General features: G+C 44.4%; 1 protein-coding gene across 9 annotated transcripts in view; it reads left to right on the top strand.

The window, feature by feature from the left end:
• RALGPS2 (Ral GEF with PH domain and SH3 binding motif 2) overlaps positions 1–22,022 on the top strand; it is a 1,046,762-nt gene that overhangs the window by 743,218 nt on the left and 281,522 nt on the right. For all 9 annotated transcript variants that reach the window (XM_086956407.1, XM_086956399.1, XM_086956386.1 and 6 more), the window contains one exon: positions 15,794–15,884. In XM_086956407.1, the coding sequence (XP_086812533.1) occupies positions 15,794–15,884 (91 nt within the window). The remainder of the gene's footprint in view (positions 1–15,793; positions 15,885–22,022) is intronic.

The following is a 22,022-nucleotide window of genomic DNA, read 5'->3' as shown; positions in this document are numbered from 1 at the left end:
TCTTTCTTCACTGTATTCATTACAGCAGCTTGCAAACCAACATTAAGTACCACCTTTCCTATGAACCTAAAGGAGAGGAAACCGCAAAAATTAAACCAATCACAGTCCACCAATGTCCTTATAATCCAGTGTTCCTCTCTATGCCCTTTCTTTCTTTGCTGCTCAAGCAGCCTTCTGATATGTGCCACTGTGTTATTTAATGATTTGTATTGCATGGATGTGTATTATTCACTGCTTGTTTTATTTACCAGGCGTGCTTGCTAGGTTTCTGTAATGAATCTGTAAATAGAATCCTTTTTGCTCTTTTCTCCAACTTTGTTTCAGGGTTGGAGGAAAATAGGATAGCTTAAGTAAGAAATGAGCGCAGTAAAAGTTACAATAAAAAAACGTCAATGGGTGTGGGTGCTCTGCCACACATTTCACGACGCAGGATTTCCTGCTGTGCTTGCCGCGCTGCGGGAGTGTGAGGTTCACAATGGGGCGGCGTGGAGTGCTCATTTCCTTGTGTTTGTCTGCACACTCCCGTGTCTGCCCCCAGGCCGTGCGCTTCATTATGGGAGGTGAAGGAGGGACCCTCTAATACTGCGGAGCCCCGTGTTGTAATCTGCAGGTTCAAGCTGGAGTTTGTATTTGATGGCATTCGTGGTCATCGTGTCTGTTGCGCAGCACTGCCGCTTGTCGCTCGGTCAGGTGTGAATGCCAGCAACAAAGCTCCACGCTCTCACGTGTTTCTAAAGGTGATTTACGAGTAACCCGCAGCTCATTAGTTTCAAACTGGGTAAGTTAGCTCAGTGGGGAAGAGCCTGTGCGTCACATCATTCCTACAAGACCGGTCTATTGGCTTTGTCAGTGATTGTTAGTTGCATAAAATAAATAAGCAGCAACTATTGCTTGTTTATATTTATGTTCGGTTTTAATTGCTGCTAGGGTTGCTTTGAGTTTACACTGAAGAGCTGAGTGCTGGCATGGAGGAGTAAGGTCAGTCAACGGCCAGGTTAAGTTTGGCCAAGGACTATCTCAGGCTGTTAGAGCTGGGAAGAGCCAGTGACGTCAGGCTCATGGTCCTTTGCGTGTTCATCACCATCCATAATTCTCTGGCAGTCAGCGCCCACCCGAGCCTTGTCCACATCTGGTATTGTTTGTTACTGCTACCTCTTTCACATGCACGCGCGCGCACACACACACACACGCACACATACATTCACAGCAAGATTTTTCTGCTTTTTAAACGCTCGCTGCTGACCTCTGCAGTTATGTAATAAAGGTCATCAATTCACATCCTGGCAGGACCAACTCACACTTCCAGCTTCTAAGGTGGATGAATTGAGTACTGTTACATTGGGTAATAGTAGTTCCTTTTAATTGTGTTGTAAGTGCGGCTCTGGCCAAAATAGACTGCCACGTTAACGAATGCATGCAACACATAGAGCCAGTGGTGGTTCAACGGCTCCGGCTGAGGGGGGATAAATATATCACTTAGTGTGCAGACTAATTACTGAGATTCATGCGCATCAGTAAAAACGGAGGCCTGCGGTCGGCCAATTCTCATCACATTACCTGCCTCTCTCGTCATCCCGTCACTGTATATTGCCTGGAATGTGGCTCGCACAAAGCCTCCCTTTACCTGGGGAATGCTTCTGAGGAGCACGCTGCCCACAGCAGAAAATCTATAACTCTATCTGTCTATCTATTTCACTCACTCTATCGCCATCACTCTATCTGTCTATCTATCGATCGCCCTCACTCCCTTTATCTATTTATCGCCTTCACTCTATCGCCCTCTATCTATCGCCCTCTGCCCTCTATCTATCTATCGCCCTTTATCTATCTCTCTATCGCTATCTATCTATCTTTCTATCTATCTCCCTCACTCTATCTATCTGTCTATCGCCCTCACTCTATCTGTCTATCTATCGCCATCACTCTATCTATCGATTGCCCTCACTCTATCTATCTGTCTAGCTATCTATCGCCCTCCCTCCCTCTATCTATCGCCCTCCCTCTATCTATCGCCCTCCCTCTATCTATCGCCCTCCCTCTATCTATCTATCGCCCTCACTCTCTCTATCTATCGCCCTCACTCTATCTATCGCATCACCACAGCATCACTCAGCACCACCACAGCATCACTCAGGGGCATCACAACATCACTGCGCTACCACAGCATCACTGAACACCATAGCATCACTCGTCGCAACCACATCACGCAGCGCCACCACAGAATCAATCTGTGCAGCCATTCAACAACTGGTTCAAATATGTTCTCTCAATGTTTCAAGCTTTATTACAAATGTCATAAAAAGATGTTAATATTTCACTTCTGTTCTTGGATTTTCGTCACAATAAAATACACTGAACATAATCTTCACAAAAGTTATTTACAAATGTTTAAGCTATTGCCTTTATACATTACAATAACTTTTATAGAAGTATTATTTATTTAAAAAAATTAAAAGCCATTGTTATTTGTAATATCAATACATCAAAGTCACGTAAATACAAAACATGTTGCATTACAAATGCTATAGGTGTTTGCGAAAGTTATAACTATTGGCATTGTAAATGACAAAGCTATTAATTTAGCTATTTTAAAAAATAACACAAATAAAAAAAATTCATTTATAAGACCAATAGCTCAAACTTTCCTAATGCGAGCCCTATTGCATTTCCAATGCTTGTTTCAGTAGTTAATCACCAAATACTTAAAAAGCAAATGTAGTTATAGCATGTTCGTTAAAATGATAACCAGAAGAATTGGATTTAAAGTATTACAAACACTTGACTGTGCATACGCAATCCAAATTCATAATGATCTACATGTTGTAACAAGCATCGATAAAGCCAATATTTCTGGTACTGGCAAAAATTACGTTTTTTAAATTTCATTGTGTTAAAGCATATGCCATCCTCTAAATAAAAACCAGATTTGCAAACATGAAAAATATTAAAGTAAATAAGTGACGCCGTAGCCGAGGTAAATCTGCTGTGGAACTGAAGTGCACGCCTTTTCGAGTGTCTGTGAATGTTATCATGAAAAATGACATCACACACATTGTAACCCAGCCAATTGATGAAGTGTGCTGACCTATTGTCCCGTGCTTTGTGCCGCGATGGGCAGAGACAAAAAGTGTTGGCACTTGAATAGGATCATAAATGGATGAAGAGCGCTGACCGAAAGTCCTTTTACCTTTGTATATACGTAAGCATTTTTATCATAATTTTGGTTTTTAACATGAGACTGACCTAAAATGGATGTCAGTTGCTTCCATTAAGGTAAATCAAAAAGCACTTAACAAGCATACATAGAACCATACTATCCTTACTTACACATTCTATCTCAGCCAGCTAGCCTAGGGCTGTACACAGTTTCTGTGATTGGTTTTTAATATTGAATTTTGTGTAATGAAACTGCATAGCCAGATGTGAGTCTTAACCGGCATTCCCCCATTAAGACATGTGCCTGTCCTCCCTTCATTTTTTTTCTGCCAGATGTGTGGATTACAATCTGCTTCTCTCGTGCTTAGTCAATTCCTCACATTGTGTACCAAGGTTATTTTGTTCTATTTTTGGATACATCCTTTTTTTATTCTTTCCTTCCTTCAACTACCTTTTTGCCTTCATATCAGGTCGTTTGTGCATCAGCACTCTAGGTGTTTGCCACATTTGTTGTTGCATCAACTGTTTGCCAAAAATGGTCACATACCCTCTGGATCTCATGCGTGAGGAACAGTGATCTAGGACATGACTTTGCTGTAAGATTCCTCTTGCCTCGCTTTCATGGAGAGTATGGGTACCGATCCCTAAATAGACTCTTGATTTCATCACCAGAAATAAACGTCAGGATCTGAAGACCGTATTTTAGCCACTGGGCATGGTTCTGAGTTGCTTTTCTGGTAGCGATTCATCAAGGCATTGCTCACCAACTAATCTGTGTCCATTTCTTTGTGGAGCTCACTAACTTTTTACCATTGGGTTCTAGGGAAGGACATGAAAACCTCAGGAGAGGATCCTTCGGGGTCTAACGGTGCTGCAGAAACTCAGTTGCATGATGCATGCATGCCACCTGCTTGCCTAAGCTCAGAGATCTAAGATTACAGCTGATGTAAAGGGATTGAGCTAAATACATCCTTTTGATGTGGTGCTGCAGATCTGTTGCCTCGAGAAGTCATGACTCCCTCTTTAGTACTGGATCTGTGGCCCAAGTCTCCACCTGCACCTGTGGCTCAGGAGACTTACAAAGACTAACTGAGCCCAGCTACTTCTGTGGGTGGCCTCCAGCTTGATTGGGTTTTGCCTCCAGGACTATTCAATTACGCAGTTTAAAATGGCTGCCATACTATGTAGGGAACTTTGGAGATTGGGGGGCACCACCAAACCAGCAAACGGTGAGCTTCAGCCTCGGAGGTAGATATCCCCCCTCCCTTCCCCCCCCCCCCCTGCTGGAAGCATTGGGCCCTACACCCCTTCCTACCCTGAACACCTAACTGTACAAGTCCTGTTGGAAGGTTGATAAGACACTGTAAAACACTGCAACGCACCTGCTCTGTGATCCAGTGAATAAAAAAGTGATAGATGGAATGCTTATATTAATCTCAGCCACTGGTAAATACTCTGGGCCTTGTGTTTTTTATGCTTGCCATGCTGCCTGAGGCCGGAACCAGCTACACGCAAATCAGAGTTGGTACTGCTCCAGTTGGTACCAACCCAGGTCCCTTTAACAGGAGCATAATAAGCCCCAGACTGGTTTCAACCAGTTTAAGCCTTGTCAGTAGTGTGCAGCTTGAGTCTTTTGTACAGTAAGCGTGGTACCCTTTTCTTGGCATACCCCTGACACTGAGATAAAAAAAAAAGTGATAGATGGAATGCTTCAATTAACCCCGGCTACTGGTGAGTACTCTGGGCAAAATTACAATTGGAGGGACAGGTAGGGCTTTTTTGTGAAAGGGTCCAGCGTACAAGCCCGGGATTATGTCAACAAAGAGAGGTACGCAGTTCCCTAAATAGGATGTACTCAAGAAGTGAAGCTGAAGCAGCCAGGTATAAACATAGGAAAGAAAAACGAAAAAGGGAGAGGGGAATCCTCCCTTTCGGGACTAAAACCCTCACACACCCAGCAAGCTAGGTGTCATGCTTAATCATCTGGGTTTTGCTCCTCATCAAACTGGCTGTGCAATGTCTGACGGGCACCCAGATGGGGCTCTTTATCAGCGGTCTTTTGTCCCTGCCAGTTGGTGCATGTGGGTATGAGGGCCTAGTGGGAAGTGTGTAGATGTACAAAAGTGGTGGTGGTGATTGTTAAAAAAGGTTAGGCAGTCCACAAAGTGTTTTAATGGTGTGGCTATCTACCTCAGTAAAAACAGTGAGGAGAGGAAACTTCCTGGTACTAGGATCCAGGGAAGTATACTCTACCCGGTGGTCGATTGGTGGTTGGTCAACATGTTTCATGCAATTGTTCTGAAGGATACAGCACAATTAATCAGGACCTAAGAAACTATAAAGACTATCTACACAATGTGGAAGGACAGAAGATTACCTACTCCACAGGGAGTTCAGAGGTAGGCCGAAGGTCCTACCACTTCTTAGTGGAACCTGGGGATGAAAAAGCAAAAGGTGGGTATAGACGTGGAAAAATGGACATTAAGTCAAGCCCATTAATCATCAGTTCACTCAAGGGTACATATCTAGATAAAGGTTGAGGGGTTCACTCATATCAAGTTACACGGTAAGTAAATACACAATTAAAAACATTTGAAAACATGGCACAAAGAAATCAACAGGGGAGCAATCTAGAGGTAACAATTACATGACTTAAAAAATGGAGAAAACATAATTACTGCTCATCCTCATCCTAACATGTGCCATGTATGGCTTCAACGGTCTCCTCCCGTGAGAAACGAGCACTTCAAAAGTATGTGCCCTGATGGAGGGAAGTAGGGAAAAGTGATTACCAGGACCACCTAAAAAGGCGGGGGTAGCTAGCCAGCTTTCTATGGTTACGCCAGCAACCCCAATAGTACCAGTCCCCTCGGCAGTGGGACGTGCCATAGTTAGTGATTTAACAGCGCGTGTAACGTGGCTGGATACGGAGCTAGGCAAAAGCATGTGGCCAGTAGGTGACAACGTAGAGAACTGCAAAGGTATACCACACGGCGGCAATGAAGTGGCCGCGGAAGTGTAATGACACCTGAGCGACCGGGGAAGTAGGGGGGCCATTTACCTCAGCCCTTGGATCCATGTGCAGTATGACGGAACCGTTGATCAAATGAACCGCACACACAATATGTTCAACAACCGACACACAGTACCAATGCGCCACTGCAAAATCACCCGATCATGGTGGGGGGTTCGCTGGTACCAAGGAGTCGCGGTCCGCCATGAGAGTGAGCCACCACACGTCCTGTGGGCGGCGCTCGCACTTACCTAGTGCCTTAGCAAGTTGCATCGGTCAACCTACCCTCACGCGGTACGGGAAGAAGGAGCCGGAGGACGAGGATGCATTAGACAGCGTCTTAAATACAATCCCAGCCCGAACGTGGATCACGCTCTTCCACGTATGCGCAGAGCCAGTTAGCCTGCGCATGCGTTGGCTACTGAGATGGGCGGGGCTGCCGGGCCGTGTATGCTGGTGTAATGGAAGAGACTCCACTCAGTAGGCGCCATCTTAGACGATCTCAGAGAGGGGCAGAATGTACACAATGTAATACGGCTGTCCTTGAATTCAAGGCGACAAACACAACCCCCAGCCTGGCCTGTCTCTACGTGGGCAGCTTCGAGCAGAAACACATTTTCAATGAGATGTCCCCATTCTTTGAAAATATAACCTGCTGGCACCGTTGCATAGATATTATTTTCATATGGAGCGGTGCCCGCACGGTTTTGATGGAATTTCTACAATGGATCAACCTGGGGGATCCAAATTTAAAATTTTCAGCCAATTACAGCAACACATCGGTGGAATTCCTGGATATTAGAATTAAGGACGTTGAGAATGAGTTACAGGTAGAATTATATACGAAACCAACAGACAAAAATACACTTCTTCAATATGCTATCAATCATCCACATTCACAAAAAGATAATATTCCCTTCGGGGAATTTTTAAGACTTAGCAGGAATTGCACCACAGTATCGGACTTTTATCGCCATGCTGAAGTCCTCAAACAGAAATTTAAGGCCAGAGGATACCCTAATAAATTGATTAAAAAACTCTGTAAAGAGAGCAATATTTTATAAAAGAGACAGCTTGTTAGAAGGCAATAAAGAGAAGAAGAATGCAGCGGAGAATAGGATAATGTTTGTAACACAATTTTCTAATATAAGTAACCAAATTAAGAACATGGTGAATCGTAATTGGAAACTTTTAAATTATGACATGGACACAACTAAAACAATCAGAAATGCTGTGGTGCAAACATATAAAACAACTACAGCCACCCAAAGTACACTCTTGGGGACAGTAGCAAAGGCCAACAACAAATGCAGCACTTGTTCTGTGTGCCCACAATGTCTGGTATGTAAAACAATGGACTTTGCGGGTAAAAAACTTACTGCAAGTACCCTCAATAATTGCCGGAGCAAAAACGTTATTTATCTTCTGGTGTGCCCCTGCGGATTGGGATATGTGGGGGAGGCCAACAGAGAATTGTGTATCCGGTTATTAGAACATAGGTCAGCAATTAAAACAGGAGAAGAAAATGCCCCCCTGACCGAACACTGTCGAAGTAAAACACATAATTTCAATGATTTTAAGTGGTTCATTTTAGAAAAAATAACAGTTGATAGACCAGGACGAAATTTAGACCAAAAAAGAAAAAAACGCGAGCAGTGGTTCATGTGTTTTCTCAATACAGTGAAAAGGGATTAAATACCAAGGAAGACAGGATAAAAATAATATTGTCTTAGTTAAACATACAGATATACAAATGTTGGGAGGTAGCGACTGGTAGGACCTGCGATAGAGTAATAAATGCAGTATTGTCCATGGCAGTGGAGATAAGGTATTTGACCCTTTTTTCAGTTCTTTGTATTCACTGTCGCTGGTAAGATATGCAATTACGTGAGGTGCGAGATTTACATCGGTAATTCGAAGTCTCATTGCCATCACCTCACTGGGATTGATTTCATGGGATTAATATGTTGAATCCCTAATAGTATAAGTATGAGGTATCTGTCTGGGTTTTAATCCATTTCGGGAACGTATGCATTAGGGTGGATGTTAGAAAGACATACACACTAGTAAGCATTAGGAATTTCGGGGTTGTAGAGCTAACAAACACATGGCAGTAAATAATTTCTTAAACTTTATTGCACAAATGTCAGTTGAAAGGTAGCAATAAAGTTTTCTCAGAGCAAAAACACTGTAACCAAAGACCCGCGGTGGTTAGACCAATTAGAATGTGGTTCCCTTAGCGGAGAAAGTCGGCGGAGTCCCAAAGGCACAAGGGCCAATCAGAAGGGGCTTTGTACGAGCTAAATAGGAGCACTCGAGACATGATTTTCGAGGATCCGATACCAACCACGGTAGACCATTTTACGGAACATAAACGCAGATTCGAAGGTATGCGGGTTTTAGAATAACTAATGGTAAATGAGTGTAGGGGCTATGAGATAATCGGGCTCGGGTCCGGTAGCCATGTGTAAAGCATATGTTCCTTGCTTTACATTTCAGCTGCATGATACGGAAGCAAAAAAGTTGGGAACTAATGACCAGGATACCGTAATACGATCCTCGCTACTGAACGGGAGAGGCCGCACTCCGTTTGAGGTAACTAACTTGAGTTATGGTAGGCAAGAGGTAGTGGGATTAATTTATATGATCAGACGCAATGGTAATTCCGTGCATGTATCCTTTTTTTGCCTCTCATTGCAACGGGGACATCCCGGGAGGAGGCTACCACTATCAATTGGTAGGAGGACTGTTGTGTTTTTAAGAAAATAGAAATAGTCGGATAGTGCAAATAAGAACGAAAAGAAGAAGTGGCAGGTAAACGACTTTTAAACACTAGATGGGGGGAGGTTTATCCCAAATCAATAAGGGTGGTTCCGTGGGGGTTTAACTGTAATCTCCCTTTACCCACAATTAGGAAACAGCGAGAGTATAATCATAACAAGGCACATCTAAAGAAAAGGAAAATTTAGAATTCCATCCGGATAGTGGGCCTGTTTTATAACAAGATGAGAGATAAAACATGGACAATTACCAGCATCGCAGGTGACGGCAATGTCCCAAAATATGGTTGTTCAGTGCATACCCCGCCCCCCACACAAGATATGGGCAAGAGATCAATGTAGTCTAGTTATTACTATAAGCTAGATAGGGTGAGATAGACACGCAATGAATGGTAAATACTCTTGTTAATTAATCATGTGGAGTATAATCATTTGCACAAATGGTCTAAAAAGCTATAGCATGGTTATGATATGTCAATAGCCCTTGTGTACAGGACAAAGTGTCAAGGAATAGTTTGAGGTTCAATCAGAGGGCCAGATTTTAACCATTAAATAAACAATGAGGGGTAGTTAAAATGTCCATGAAACAAACAAAAGACTATTGCTCCAAGGGAGATGGAGGGAGGTGGAGTATCCCCCAGATGGGTGTAGATTTACACTCCTTGAGGTATAGACAGATATGAAGTGTCTTATGGAATAAAGAGAAATTTCTTCTAATTAGCATATAATGACTGTTTCCGATTGAATATGTTTTATTATTAGGGTGAAGACATACAACAGTCTTGAAAAAATTAAGACAACAAAAATTATTAAGAGTCTTGATAAAGGTGGACACAAGTACAAGAAAACCACCGAAACGCGTCAACGCTTTATTTCAGGCACAATCTGTATAGTAACACGTGGATAGTGAAATGCTGATGCTTACAATGTATGAACACACGTTGTGAATAAGCAAGATCAGATGTGCAATTGTAAATGACAAGCAGTTAGGTCGTACATGTGGTGTTGTCTTTTATTAGTTGGTTATTATTGGTTGTTAATGGTATCGAGACTTTGTATGAAATTTGCCCAAAACATTTTTTAAGTTTTTGATCTTGCCCTATTAGGATTGTTTTTAATGTGATTTGTATTTGTACAATGTATTTTATGATGCAATATTGTGTACTATGAGCTCGAATATTATTGTTTGGTGATAATAAAGTATTTTTTTTACTTATTGCCTAATTTTGTAGGTTCATATGTGTATATTAGTAATTCAAGCAGTGTGCCAAGGGAAAATTTGCCTTTTGCTGGTTGAAATACCCGATTTCCCTTGTCCTTAGAAAGGGGTTCCTCTCATTCTTTTTACCTTGAATTCAAGGCGACAAGCGCAAAAGCGGGACAGTAATGTAAATTCAAATGAATCATAATGTCGGGGACAGTAATGTACATTAAAAAATGAGTTAAAATCCCAACGAGGTTAAATGAATCCGGACAAGTGGGTCAAAGGAAATTGTATAGAATGAAGATTCCTATACCTACAAAGTGCTGGTAACCTCTCTGAATGGTGGATAAGAGCGGCAAAGGTAAGCACCTCATAGTGTAGTACAGATATAGGAAGTCTGTACCATTATTCAAGAAAGTTAGGTGAGCTATACTCATGCGAGGGTATGGACTCGGCAAGTTAGTGAAGCCCAAGGAATGGAATTATTGAGTCCTGTGACATCCGTACCTAGACGATGCACCCACCTCTGTTCAATGTTGAAAAGGGTTGTCTGTCTTTGTAGTGAGCATATAACCTGGTGTGGGTTTTCGAGCACCGGATATTACTCTTATGTTCGGTAATGCGCAGTTTGACCTGCCTCATAGTCATGCCCACGTATCTTTTCTCACAGGGGCATGTGAGAAGGTAAATGCATCTTGGTGTGTTACAGTTTGAATGTCTCTTAAGGTGCCAAGTGAATGACTCAAGTAGTTTGATTTCTTTGTGGATGCTAGTTTGATTGTAGACCGCACAACCTCCACACGGATAGTGTCCGGTGACTATGGGAAGGTCCCACAAAGTTCGTTGAGTGTTCATCTCTTTTTTGAATGGTCTGGTATGTACCAATTTGTCCTTAAGGTTCGCGGTGCGTTTGAACGCGAACCTTGGGCGTGGGAGGGAGAGATCACCGGAATTGATTATGCCCCAATGTTTGATAATGGCTTGTTTGATCAGGGATGAGTTTCTGGTAAAGGAGGTGACGCAAGTCAATGTATCAGTGGATTCCTTTGTCTTTGGTTCTAGCAATGCCTCTCTAGGGTTATTCATGGCCCTTTTATAGGAGTTGCTGATATGCCTGATAGGGTAACCTCTATCCTGCACTTTGTGTTGTAGATGTCATGCCTCTCTTGTAATCTGCCAAGTCTGAGCATTTCCTACGAATCCGTAGGAACTGCCCGAACAGGAGGTTGTCTAGCAGGGATTTTGGCTGGTGGCTTTCATAGAGGAGGAGGCTATTCCTGTCAGTTGTCTTAGTGTGTAGATTGGTACTCAGACCAGCCCCGTTCAGCCTTATCCTCAGGTCTAGGAAGGCAACCTCCGTAGTGGACATAGTGCTTGTAAATCTAAGGAAAGGGTTCTGTTCATTCAGCCAAGTGCAAAATACATTGCAGGTCTCTGTCTCCTTTCCAGAGAATAAGGATATAGTCTATATATCTACGCAACATGGTAAGGTTGTCCTTGAAGGGGTTAGTAGGTTGGTTGACGACTGTCTCCTCAAAGTGTGCCATGTATATACAGGCCGGGCTGGGAGCAAACGTACTGCCCATAGAGGTACCCTGAATCTGATGGAAGAGGTCCGTCTTATATTGGAAGAAATTTTATGTGAGTGCGCTAGTTGCACAAGCCATAATGAAAGGGATGGTGGTTGGTGATGTACATTCCTCCTTGAGTAGACTCTCCTCCACTGCCTCTAGGGTCGCCCTCTGGGGATGTTGTATATAGTGCCTCTATGTCTAATGTGACCAGTAAGTCCACTCCCTCCCTGCCCTCAATGGTGTCTAACAGTCTCAAGACATCACTGGTGTCCTGAAGAAATTATGGTATTTTCTTGACTATAGGCTGGAGAAAGTTGTCACAGAATTTGGACAGGGGCTCAAGTAGGGACCTTATTCCGGACACAATCGGTCTCCCTGGGACAGGGGTAGTACCCTTATGTATTTTCGGGAGGGTATAGAAGTAAGGTGTCTTTGGGTTGGAGGTGACGAGAAAGTTGGCCTCATTCCTACTCAACCACTCGTTGGTTTCCCCCTCCATGATCAGAGATGAAAGTACTCTAGGCAAACAGGAGGAAAAAGTATGCTTTCCAAACTTCAGCCAGGGTGTCCCAGTGAAGCCCCAGCTGACTTCTCAGCACCCTCCCAGAAGACCCACTCCATGACCACAGGGGGAAGGAAAGGCTTTTGTTCCACTACCAATTGAACGAAGATCATTAAAGATAAATTGGACCTCACTATTACTTGTGGCGTACAGTTTCCATGGCCACCTCTATTCTGGATGCCTTTGCCCCAGTTTGCATCACAAAGATCTCTGCAGTAGAATAGAGGCAAAATGAACCCCCACTTCCCCCAATTATTTGTGTTTAAAAATTGGAGGGGGGCTTCACTTTATCTTAGACTGTTGCAATTTAAAATAGTTACCCTATGCACAATAAAGTAAAATGCTGACTCTGACTTGTGTATTCACAGTTGGACAGGGCAATAACTGGATGTTTCTAGTGTACTATTGGGATGCTTAATTCCATATACCTATCCTGAGGTAGCACGTGATGTAACTTGTCAGTAAAAAAATTTGAGAATCTTTGTGGGGGTGGGGTCTTCTGAACAACGTCTGTTCACTGCTAGGTAGAAAACACTTTGCATGAATCAGTGTTACTCTGCATGGAAACCAACCTCCATTTGTTGTTGGGGCTCCATACCAGAGTTTAAATGGCAACATTCTTAAGGTGTTCCTGGTAAATTAAATGTTGGCGGCTATCTGGGCAGCACCTCGGTCATTCTACTGACACGAAGTTCTAAAGTTTTCCTCCAGCAGTGAAGAAACATTTGAATAGGCCTGGGCCTGCCCAGTGCTCCCTCACTCCTTCCTTCCTTGTTCCTGATTGCAGTGGAATCTCCCACTAGCTAGGCACAGCAAAAAGCCTAGATATAAAAGCATTTTAAAACGAAGTTTATGGTGACTCAGTTACTTTTTTAGGTCTCGCCTAGACGAAAGCAAAAGCGAAGCTTTTGCTGTCTATGCGAGACAACTTATGTTGCCGCTTTTCTGGGAATATTGTGGACATCAGACTGTGACGAGCCTGTCCTCCTGGAGATTGCAGCTCGTGAGCGCGCACGTCGCGTCGCCCTGCCTGCTATTCGCATTCACACAAAGGCTCCCGCACGCATGCGCACATACACACACTGCATACACACACACGCACCCCCTTTAACAGACACACGCGCACACCCCACCCCCACTCACCCCTCCTCCTCCGCAACACACTCACCTGTTCGGGCGGACCGGGACTCGATCAGGAGCCCGAGGGCTCCTCGGACAGTGGCTTCTCTCTCGTCTCGCGCCGCGATGGGGGCGGGACTCCCGGTTGGGGCCGCGCTGCGATTGGCCGGCTGCCCAACCGCTTCCGGGTCGCCGCAGGCAGCGCGGCGGCCCGGCGGGAACTTGATGAAACTCCCTGGGCTGCAGTGGTGAATAGAAATTCAGCTGCGTGGCAGTGTCTATGGTGGTTTTGCGACTCCGCAAAGAATAGACTGCTGTAGAGCGATCTGGAGGACCTGGGCGTCAGAGAGCCCACAGACTCTCCTTTTGGTACCAGGAAGGAACCGAGACTCTGCAACAGTGCAAATGCCGAAGTCTGGTCGGGCTGTAATTGCAGGTACGGGGCTACAACTGCTTTAGCAGTGATCACTCGGTGCAGGACTGCAGCTACGAAAGTTGTGGCTGCTTGCAGGCTGATCACAACTGCCTAAGTTGCGACCGGCCTCTGTAGTAATACAACTGCTGAAGATGTGACGGGCACGTGTAGGGGTGCATCAGCGGAATTTCTGGTTAGGCACGAGGGGTTGCACCAGCCAAGTATCTCCAGGTCCTGTTGACGGCTTAGTCGTGAGCCTATTGTCAGACCAGCGCTTTGGGACAATACTGTTAACTAGCTGGGACAGCGTTGAATCAAGAAGCGCCACAAATGAGCAGCACCGGCTCACTCAGCTGCAAAGTCCTGTTCTTCAGTGGGGCACACAAACCCACAGCGCCTTTCGCCGCTTTCTGCGTGGTATATTACGTTCAAATGTTACCCTTACATTGGGAACGCAAAGCTCGTAAAATTTCCAAGTCCAAGCGTAAGTAGCATAATTAGTCCAGTTTTCTACACTTGCATTCTGGACCTGAAGTTCGGAGTTTATCATGTGATTAATGACTACATATCAAGGAATGCAGAGAGAAACCTGGACTGACTGAGCTTCTCAAGCACGAACATAGGAAACATGGGAATAGGCGGGCACTCTCACTAGAATGAGCTTTCTATCTTTACTGTTCTATGCTGGGAATAGGAGGGCACTCTCACTAGAATGAGCTTTCTATCTTTACCGTTCTATGCTGGGACAGGCAATGCCCTCTTCAGACCTCTCAAGTTGACCCATGTTCACCTGCTCCAGTTTATTTTTTTGTTGTCTGGGGATTGTAGTCATGCATTTGTTCAAATTGAGATTTTATACTGCAAGCATTAGAAATATAATGGCAAGGGAAGAATGGAAGATTACATAATAGGTTATGATGGGTTACGGTAGTAGCAAACTTGGTATAACAAGCATTTGCAACGCAATAGGTCTCGCATTTGCGAGAGTTTGAGCTGTGTTAGCATTGTAAATGACAGTGCCTTTTATTTAGGTTTTAAAAAACAAAACTTAAATAAAAGGCATTGTCATTTACAATGCTAATAGCTCAAACTTGTATAAATGCGAGACCTATTGCATTGCAAATGCTTGTCTCTTTATCTCTTTGCCATTATCAGTACTACCCTGCTGAGCTCACAGCCAACCGTCAGAAAGGGCATACCTGCTGGCTCCTTTTTTACACTAAAAGGAATGGCACAGGGGCTCCACAGTGCATGCTGTGTTTGGTGCCATTATGCAAGTATATAATCAAATCAAGCCACCCTATAGGTAACATTGTCCTTCTCTAGGATTAGCTTAAGGGTAACCTTAGCCAACAACCACCACTAGAACAGTCAATAGTATAATATTCTAAGGGGTAAATTAATGTTTCTCCCCTTTTAAATAGACCATCTATTGAACACTAGCTAACGTTACACAACCAAACTCAGTCAAATATTTCGTCTTAGCACAGTTCTTCCATACAATACTCTTTAAGCACCACAAGGACCAAACTAAGGAATTTGAGGTAAGTCCAGAAGTGGACTAGATGCTTGCATTCTAATTTAGATCAGACCTTGGTTTGTCCATGATAAAGAGAGCAAGATGTGTATAAAGGTATTTTTGTAATTGGATTTGAAATTTGTAAGGAGTATTCCAGTAATATACCCAACAAAATAGGTTTTCTGAGGCTTATGGGTAAGTAGAAAAACGATTTTGCCAAATTTAAACTAGGACTGCACTACTTGAAATGAGATGTTGCCTGACCATCATTTCGCATTCGTGAAATATCATGTATGCTAGCAAAAGCGGATGTAATAGCATATATTTTAATGTATCTGTTTCTCATATTTTCTGCAATATCTTTGCCTTAAATGTAGTCTTAGCTAAGTTAAGGTGCTGTCCTGCTTTAAGATTATTTTTTAGTACTATGCTTTCTTTAATTTATTTCTAGATATTCCTGTGTTGCCGCATGTCCAAAAATATCTGAATTCAGTTCGATACATAGAAGAGCTGCAGAAGTTTGTGGAAGATGACAACTATAAGTAAGTTAATGGTGCTCCATTAATCATGATGTAACAATGTTCTGTAACACTTGTTTTGATTTTTGCCCAATGCTAAACTCTTGGGGTTTACTGTTATCCTTTATGCTTCAAATAGTCGCTAATTAATATATTTGGACTCCTATCCTGCTTGGTGAATTCAGTCCAGACAATACACAGTATCGCATTCCTCGCCAGTCTATTCCATGTGTGGCTTTTCTCACATTGACATGATTTTGTTCGAATATTTAAGTTTTCACCCCAAATTCTAATTGTTCTTTTTAAAATATAAGAGGTTGCCATGCGCTCAACCCCTTCTCTTACCTAGGGTTTGCTCCTGAATTCCTTAGCTCAACACTCATTTTTTCAGTTGCTACTTTTACCCATTACTGGCAATAATTCAAGGCAATGGTGACCCATTTGGAGGTCTATTGCGCCCTGTTTGCACATGCACTTTCCTGAAATCAGTGGAGAATTAAAAATAAAATATGGCTGAAGGAATCCCATTTCCTGCGTTTGTGCCATCTTCCTGTATAGTCCGAGGTGTTTTGGTGGAAATTCAGCCAGTCATACAATATACTATTAGTAGACCAGTTGGTCACTAAACTGCAGTACAACACAGAAAGGAATCTTGTTTTTGTTATTATTTTTTGGTGGAAATTTTGTCAGACTAAGGTCTGGAGTGTGTATCCCATATATATATTTTTGCAGCGTGAATCTTTCTGGATTCACTATGCTGTGCATTCTTCCGAGGTCTAGTGGTTGGGTCTGGAATCGTAGTATTTTTTTCTCTATTTTTCGTGGCCCAGGTAGGCGTCAACGTCCCACCATTTGGTGTCCTCTCGTGAAGTTGGCGTGCTTCCTCCGGAAGCTTCCACCTTTGGGCGCCATCTTCAGATTCTTTTTTCCATTGTTGGGTCTGGATCGTCACTGATGAGTTCCAGAGTTTATTTGGAAAGAAGAAAAGAAAATCAAGCAGAAAACGCCAAAAGTTGGAGTTTCTCATCGCACAACCAGAAGCACATAGCCGGGACGACTAAGAGGGAGAGGAAGAAAAAGAACTTCAACGTCCAACGGAGAATGCGCGCACTGGGGGCCCCTTGAGCGCAAGATGGACAAAACCCCATTCAAATTGTGCCATAATTGCCACCACAAGTATGCGCAGAACCCCGTCTGCAACCTCTGCCTGCCAGTCAACTACAAAAGCACGGTCTGCAACGCCTGCTCGGCATTCACCCCAAAGACCCTAAGTGTGAGTGAGAGACAGAGGAGTACGCACTTAGCCATGCAGGGGCAAGGAAAACCTCAGTCGCTTCGGGACTTGGGCCACTCCAGCAGAGACGAGAACAACATCGCCGAGGGGTCAGAGGACTACATGGTCGCAGAGACCGATAAGAAGGCGACAAAGGAGGTAAAAGAGACGTGGACCCTTAAAGCCCCGACAGACTCTCAAAAAACGGAGTCAAATTCCTCGAAAGGAGCACTGGCGTCGAAGCAGTCGATGACTACAGCTGCGTCCACGGACAAACAGCCCAGCGGATCCTTCGAAAAGGACTCCCAGCCGGCGAAAGCTGTAGACAAGCCTAGGTAGTCTAAGCACCGACCCGAAAAGTCGCGCTCGAAGCTGAAGGAAAAGAGCTGAAGGCGACTTCGACGTCAACATCGACGACCTCAAAGAGAAGCTCCGAAACTCTCGACGCCGAACAAGCAGTCGAAATAGAGAGAAAGAAAAGAAGGCTTGAGGCCGAAATTGACAGTATCCTCCAGAGGAAAAAGGACTTCGACGAACGGATGAGCAGATACACCATCCCTTCGAAGCCTTCGACAGTAGTCGAAACAGAAGTCTAAGAGGAGTTTGACGCCGCCAACCTGCCGAAAACGCCAAAACCAGCATAGCAACAGGACGAAGAGGGCCTGTACTACTATGAAGGAGAAGGTGACGATGATCAACAAACAAACTTGGGCTCGACATCCTCTGATGCGCAGGACCTGGAATGGCAGGACCTCGACGCTGAAAGCCCAAAGGAGGGCGTAGAGTCATATCCATCGAGGCCTTCGCCGCCAGATGACATTGGCATCTACAACATGGTCATCAAGAATACTGCAGAAACATATGGGGTCAAGTTAGAGGAAGAGAAACCAAAGGCTGGTTTCCTCTTGGAGACCCTGCTCCCCACTCAAACTAGGAGCCAATTCCTACCCATGCTTCCAAGTGTACTGGACCACGGCAGGGAAGCCTTCAAGGAACCAGCAGCCTGCAGATCTGTCACCCCCAGAACAGAGAAAAAAATACAAGCATTCCTCGAAGAATCCCGCATATATCCACGGTTCCGTACCAGCTGACTCCATTTTAACGTCAACTGCCAGAAAGAGGGCCAACATTCCCATGAACTCTGGGCCACCTCCAGGCAAAGAGAGTAAGAGAATAGACCTCACGGGGAAGAAAATAGAGAGGAATGCGGCAATTCACGGGTGCATTGCAAACTCCAATGCCCTAATAAACAGACGTGCGTACCAACATTGGGATGAAGTCGGCCAGCTGCTCAAACATCTCCCAGCAGAATACCAGCAGAGGGCAGCACACCTGGTGGAGGAAGGCAAAAGCATGGCCAACACCTGCCTTAAGCCGGCCCTGGATGCCGCAGACACATCCGGAAGGCTGATGATGATTGGAGTGATGGAGAGAAGGCATGCCTGGCTGAGGATGTCGGGTTTCAAGCCGGAAGTACAGAACAATGTTCAGAACATACCCTTCAACGGGGAACAACTGTTTGGAACACCAGTGGACGAGAAGCAGACACAGCTCAAAAAGATAATGAAACTGCAAGGTCCATGGGAGCTCTGCAGTTCAGAGGGATGAGAAGGGACACCACCTCAAGGAGACCGAACGGCAGAGGAGGGAGCCAGCCGGGAACATCGCACCAGGCTTTCCAGCAAACTTATCAGGGAGACAACCAGGTGCAGCAGGTTCAGCAACAGCAAGTCTGGCAGTACCAACACAGGGTCCAGTCCTTTCGGGGGAAACCAAACCGACGGGGGAAAAACGAGAAGAGGGAGACAGCAACCCACCTCCAAGTGACTCTGCTGTAGCGAACGTGCCCACTTCCACAACATCTCTAGAGGGGCGGCAAAAGAAAAGACTAAAAAGACAATTAGAAACACACAAAGGAGAGATCAGCGAACATGTAACACCGGTAGGAGGCAGACAAACACTTTTTCCAGGAGTGGAAGAAAATAAGACAAATGGATACTCAACATCATACAATTCGGCTACTGCATAAAAATCGAAAAACAAGCCACCAAACAGGAGGCCAACCAACAAAACTCGCTCAACAAAGAGCTTGCACTCCTCTTGCAGGAGGCACAAGAACTTCTCCACAAGGAGGCAATAGAAGCAGTACCATACAAGGAAAGAAACAAGGGAGTGTAATCCAACTACTTCCTCGTACCAAAAGTGGACGAAACGTTAAGACCCATCCTGAACCTACCGTTCCTAAACAAATACATCAAGGCTAGCGCAGGAGATATGGAAGTGGACCATCCCACTACAAATAGACCTCCTGGTGATACATCTACCAGGGAAGGACAATGTGGAAGCAGACGGACTCAGCCGACAGACATCAGCATCCCATGAGTGGGCGCTGAATACACAGGAAATGCAAAAGCTATTCAAGAAGTGGGGGACCCCACAAATAGACCTGTTTGCAACACACCAGAATTCAAAATGCCAATACTTCACAGCCAGGTCAGCAATCCCAAGGAAATGCCCTATGGATAAGCTGGTCGAAGACATTTGCCTACGCTTTTCCCCAGATACCGCTGATGCACAGAGTGCTCAGCAAGTGCAGAACAAGCAACATGACGCTGAAACTGGTAGCACCACAGTGGGCCAGGCAGTCCTGGTTCTCACAGATAGTGGAAATGGCACAAGGGCCACCACACAAGTTCCCAAAAAGAAGAGACCTGCTCTCGATGAAAAACGGAAGGGTGCTCCACCCAGAACCAGAGAGCCTCAGCCTAGCAGCTTGGTTCCCGAAGACTTAGAGTTCACACACCTAAAACTCCCAGAGAGCACGCTGGTGGTACTGCGGGGGGCGAGTAGACCTACCACACGGAAGTGTTATGTAGCAAAATGGAAAAGGTTAAAAGGTTAACCCAATGGTGCATCAAGGAGAAGCTCCAGAAGAGAATCACCACGGAATCAACAGTGCTAAGATACTTAACACACTTGCTAAAGAATAACATAAGCTACACCTCGCTAAGGGTACACCTAGCAGCAATAGTAGCCTACACAAGAGGAGAAACGGGGAAAAGTTTCTTTACATCCCAGGTGGTAAAACTATTCCTGGAGGGGGCCAAACGAATCGCCCCCCCAAAAAGGATGCCACCGCCGGCATGGAAACTCAATGTAGTTCAAACGCAACTTATGAAGGCGACCTTCGAACTCATTCACAAGGCCTCGCTACAGATGCTCACCATAAAGACAGCTTTTCTAGTAGCAATCCCCTCGCTAAGCAGGGTGAGCAAACTGCAAGCGCTAACACTACAAGAACCCTACATTCAAATTCACAATGACAATGGTGGTAATGAGAACAGACCCACATTTTATGCCAAAAGGGTGTCAAGGTTCCACATAAGCCAAAAACCATCCACAAGCGCAGAAAGGACAGTGCACACTCTGGAAGCTAGAAGAGCAGTGATGCATTATATTGAAGAACTAAAGATTGTAGGAAAACAAAGCAATTCTTTGTGTCTTTCGCAAGCAGTTTCTTGGGACGACCGGTAACAAAATGCACCATCGCACGATGGATCGCACAGACAATTCAATTCTGCCACAAGCAGGCAGACAAAGAACTACAAGGAGCAACACAAACCCAATCTACCATAAAAAAGGGAGCAACAATAGCCTTCCTGGCAAACACACCCAAACACACCCATCCAAGACATTTGCCTGGCGGCAACTTGGGCTTCAGTGCACACGTTCACTAAGCACTACTGCGTGGATATACAGATGAACAAGGAAGCACAAGTAGGACAAAAAGTGCTTAAACATATATTCAACAACAACGCTCATCTTCCACCCAGCCGCAACAAACATAGCAAACCGCTACAAAGTCTATGCACAGCATAGTGAATCCAGAAAGATTCACACTGCAGAACTAATAGTTTCTTAACTGTCGGTGTAGTTTTGCAGCTTGAAGACTTTCTCGATTCACTAGGGAACCCACCCACCTCCGCCAGAAAGAAGAGACAGGCGGAAGGGGATCCAAAAAAAGACAATAAAATGGAAAAAGACTTTGAAAAGAAGAGGATAAACAAAAATAGCACAAAGCAAGAATTTCTTTTCTTCCGAAGATGGCACCCAAAGGTGGGAGCTTCCGGGGGAAGCACACAAACGTCACAGGAGAACACCAAATGGTGGGACGTCGACGCCCACCTGGGCCACGGAAAAAAAAAGAGAAAAAAAACTACAATTCCGGACCCAACCACTAGACCGCGGAATAATGCACAGCATAGTGAATCCAGAAAGTCTTCAAGCTGCAAAACTACACCGACATGTGAGAAACTAACACACACACACACACACACACATTCTATTTAGAGTTATCTCAAGTAACTATATCTCACGCCTCTCCATGCACTGTTTTCTCATCAATCATTTTACAGCAAATGTTGCGCTGATATTAATAATCATAAAAGATGTCATGAGTGATGTAATATGTGTGGTAATTAGCAGTGCATGGCCAGGGTGGGAGTTATAGTTACTCCCAGTACCAAGGCTTTATGCAGTGTTTTGCCGGTACCTCTCCTGACCGCTCCCATTACCAATCTTCCCTTTTTGGCTTTTATTTAACTTACTGTCTCTCTTCCAAATCTCTAGAGTCGATGTGCTCTTTACACATCATTTTTTTTCATCCAAAGTTCTGTCTGGTGTTTACATATGCAGGACCCATTTCTATTTTTATTTTCAAGACCTTGTTCCAGCATAATTGGAGAGGTCATCGGATTTTGTTTAAAATCTTGTCAGCACACTGCAAATGTACAACAAATTAGAAGAAAAACGTACGGGTGAAAAACAAAGTTAATTTTAGCCAAGTCTGTAATTGCGGGGTAGGGGGCAAATGTATTTTTTTAACTGAT

Source organism: Lissotriton vulgaris, chromosome 1_1 (assembly GCF_964263255.1).
Source record: "Lissotriton vulgaris chromosome 1_1, aLisVul1.2, whole genome shotgun sequence".
In the NCBI taxonomy this organism is placed as follows: domain Eukaryota; kingdom Metazoa; phylum Chordata; class Amphibia; order Caudata; family Salamandridae; genus Lissotriton; species Lissotriton vulgaris.
Note: the sequence above shows the minus strand (reverse complement) of the source record. Positions and strands in the feature narration are given on the sequence as shown.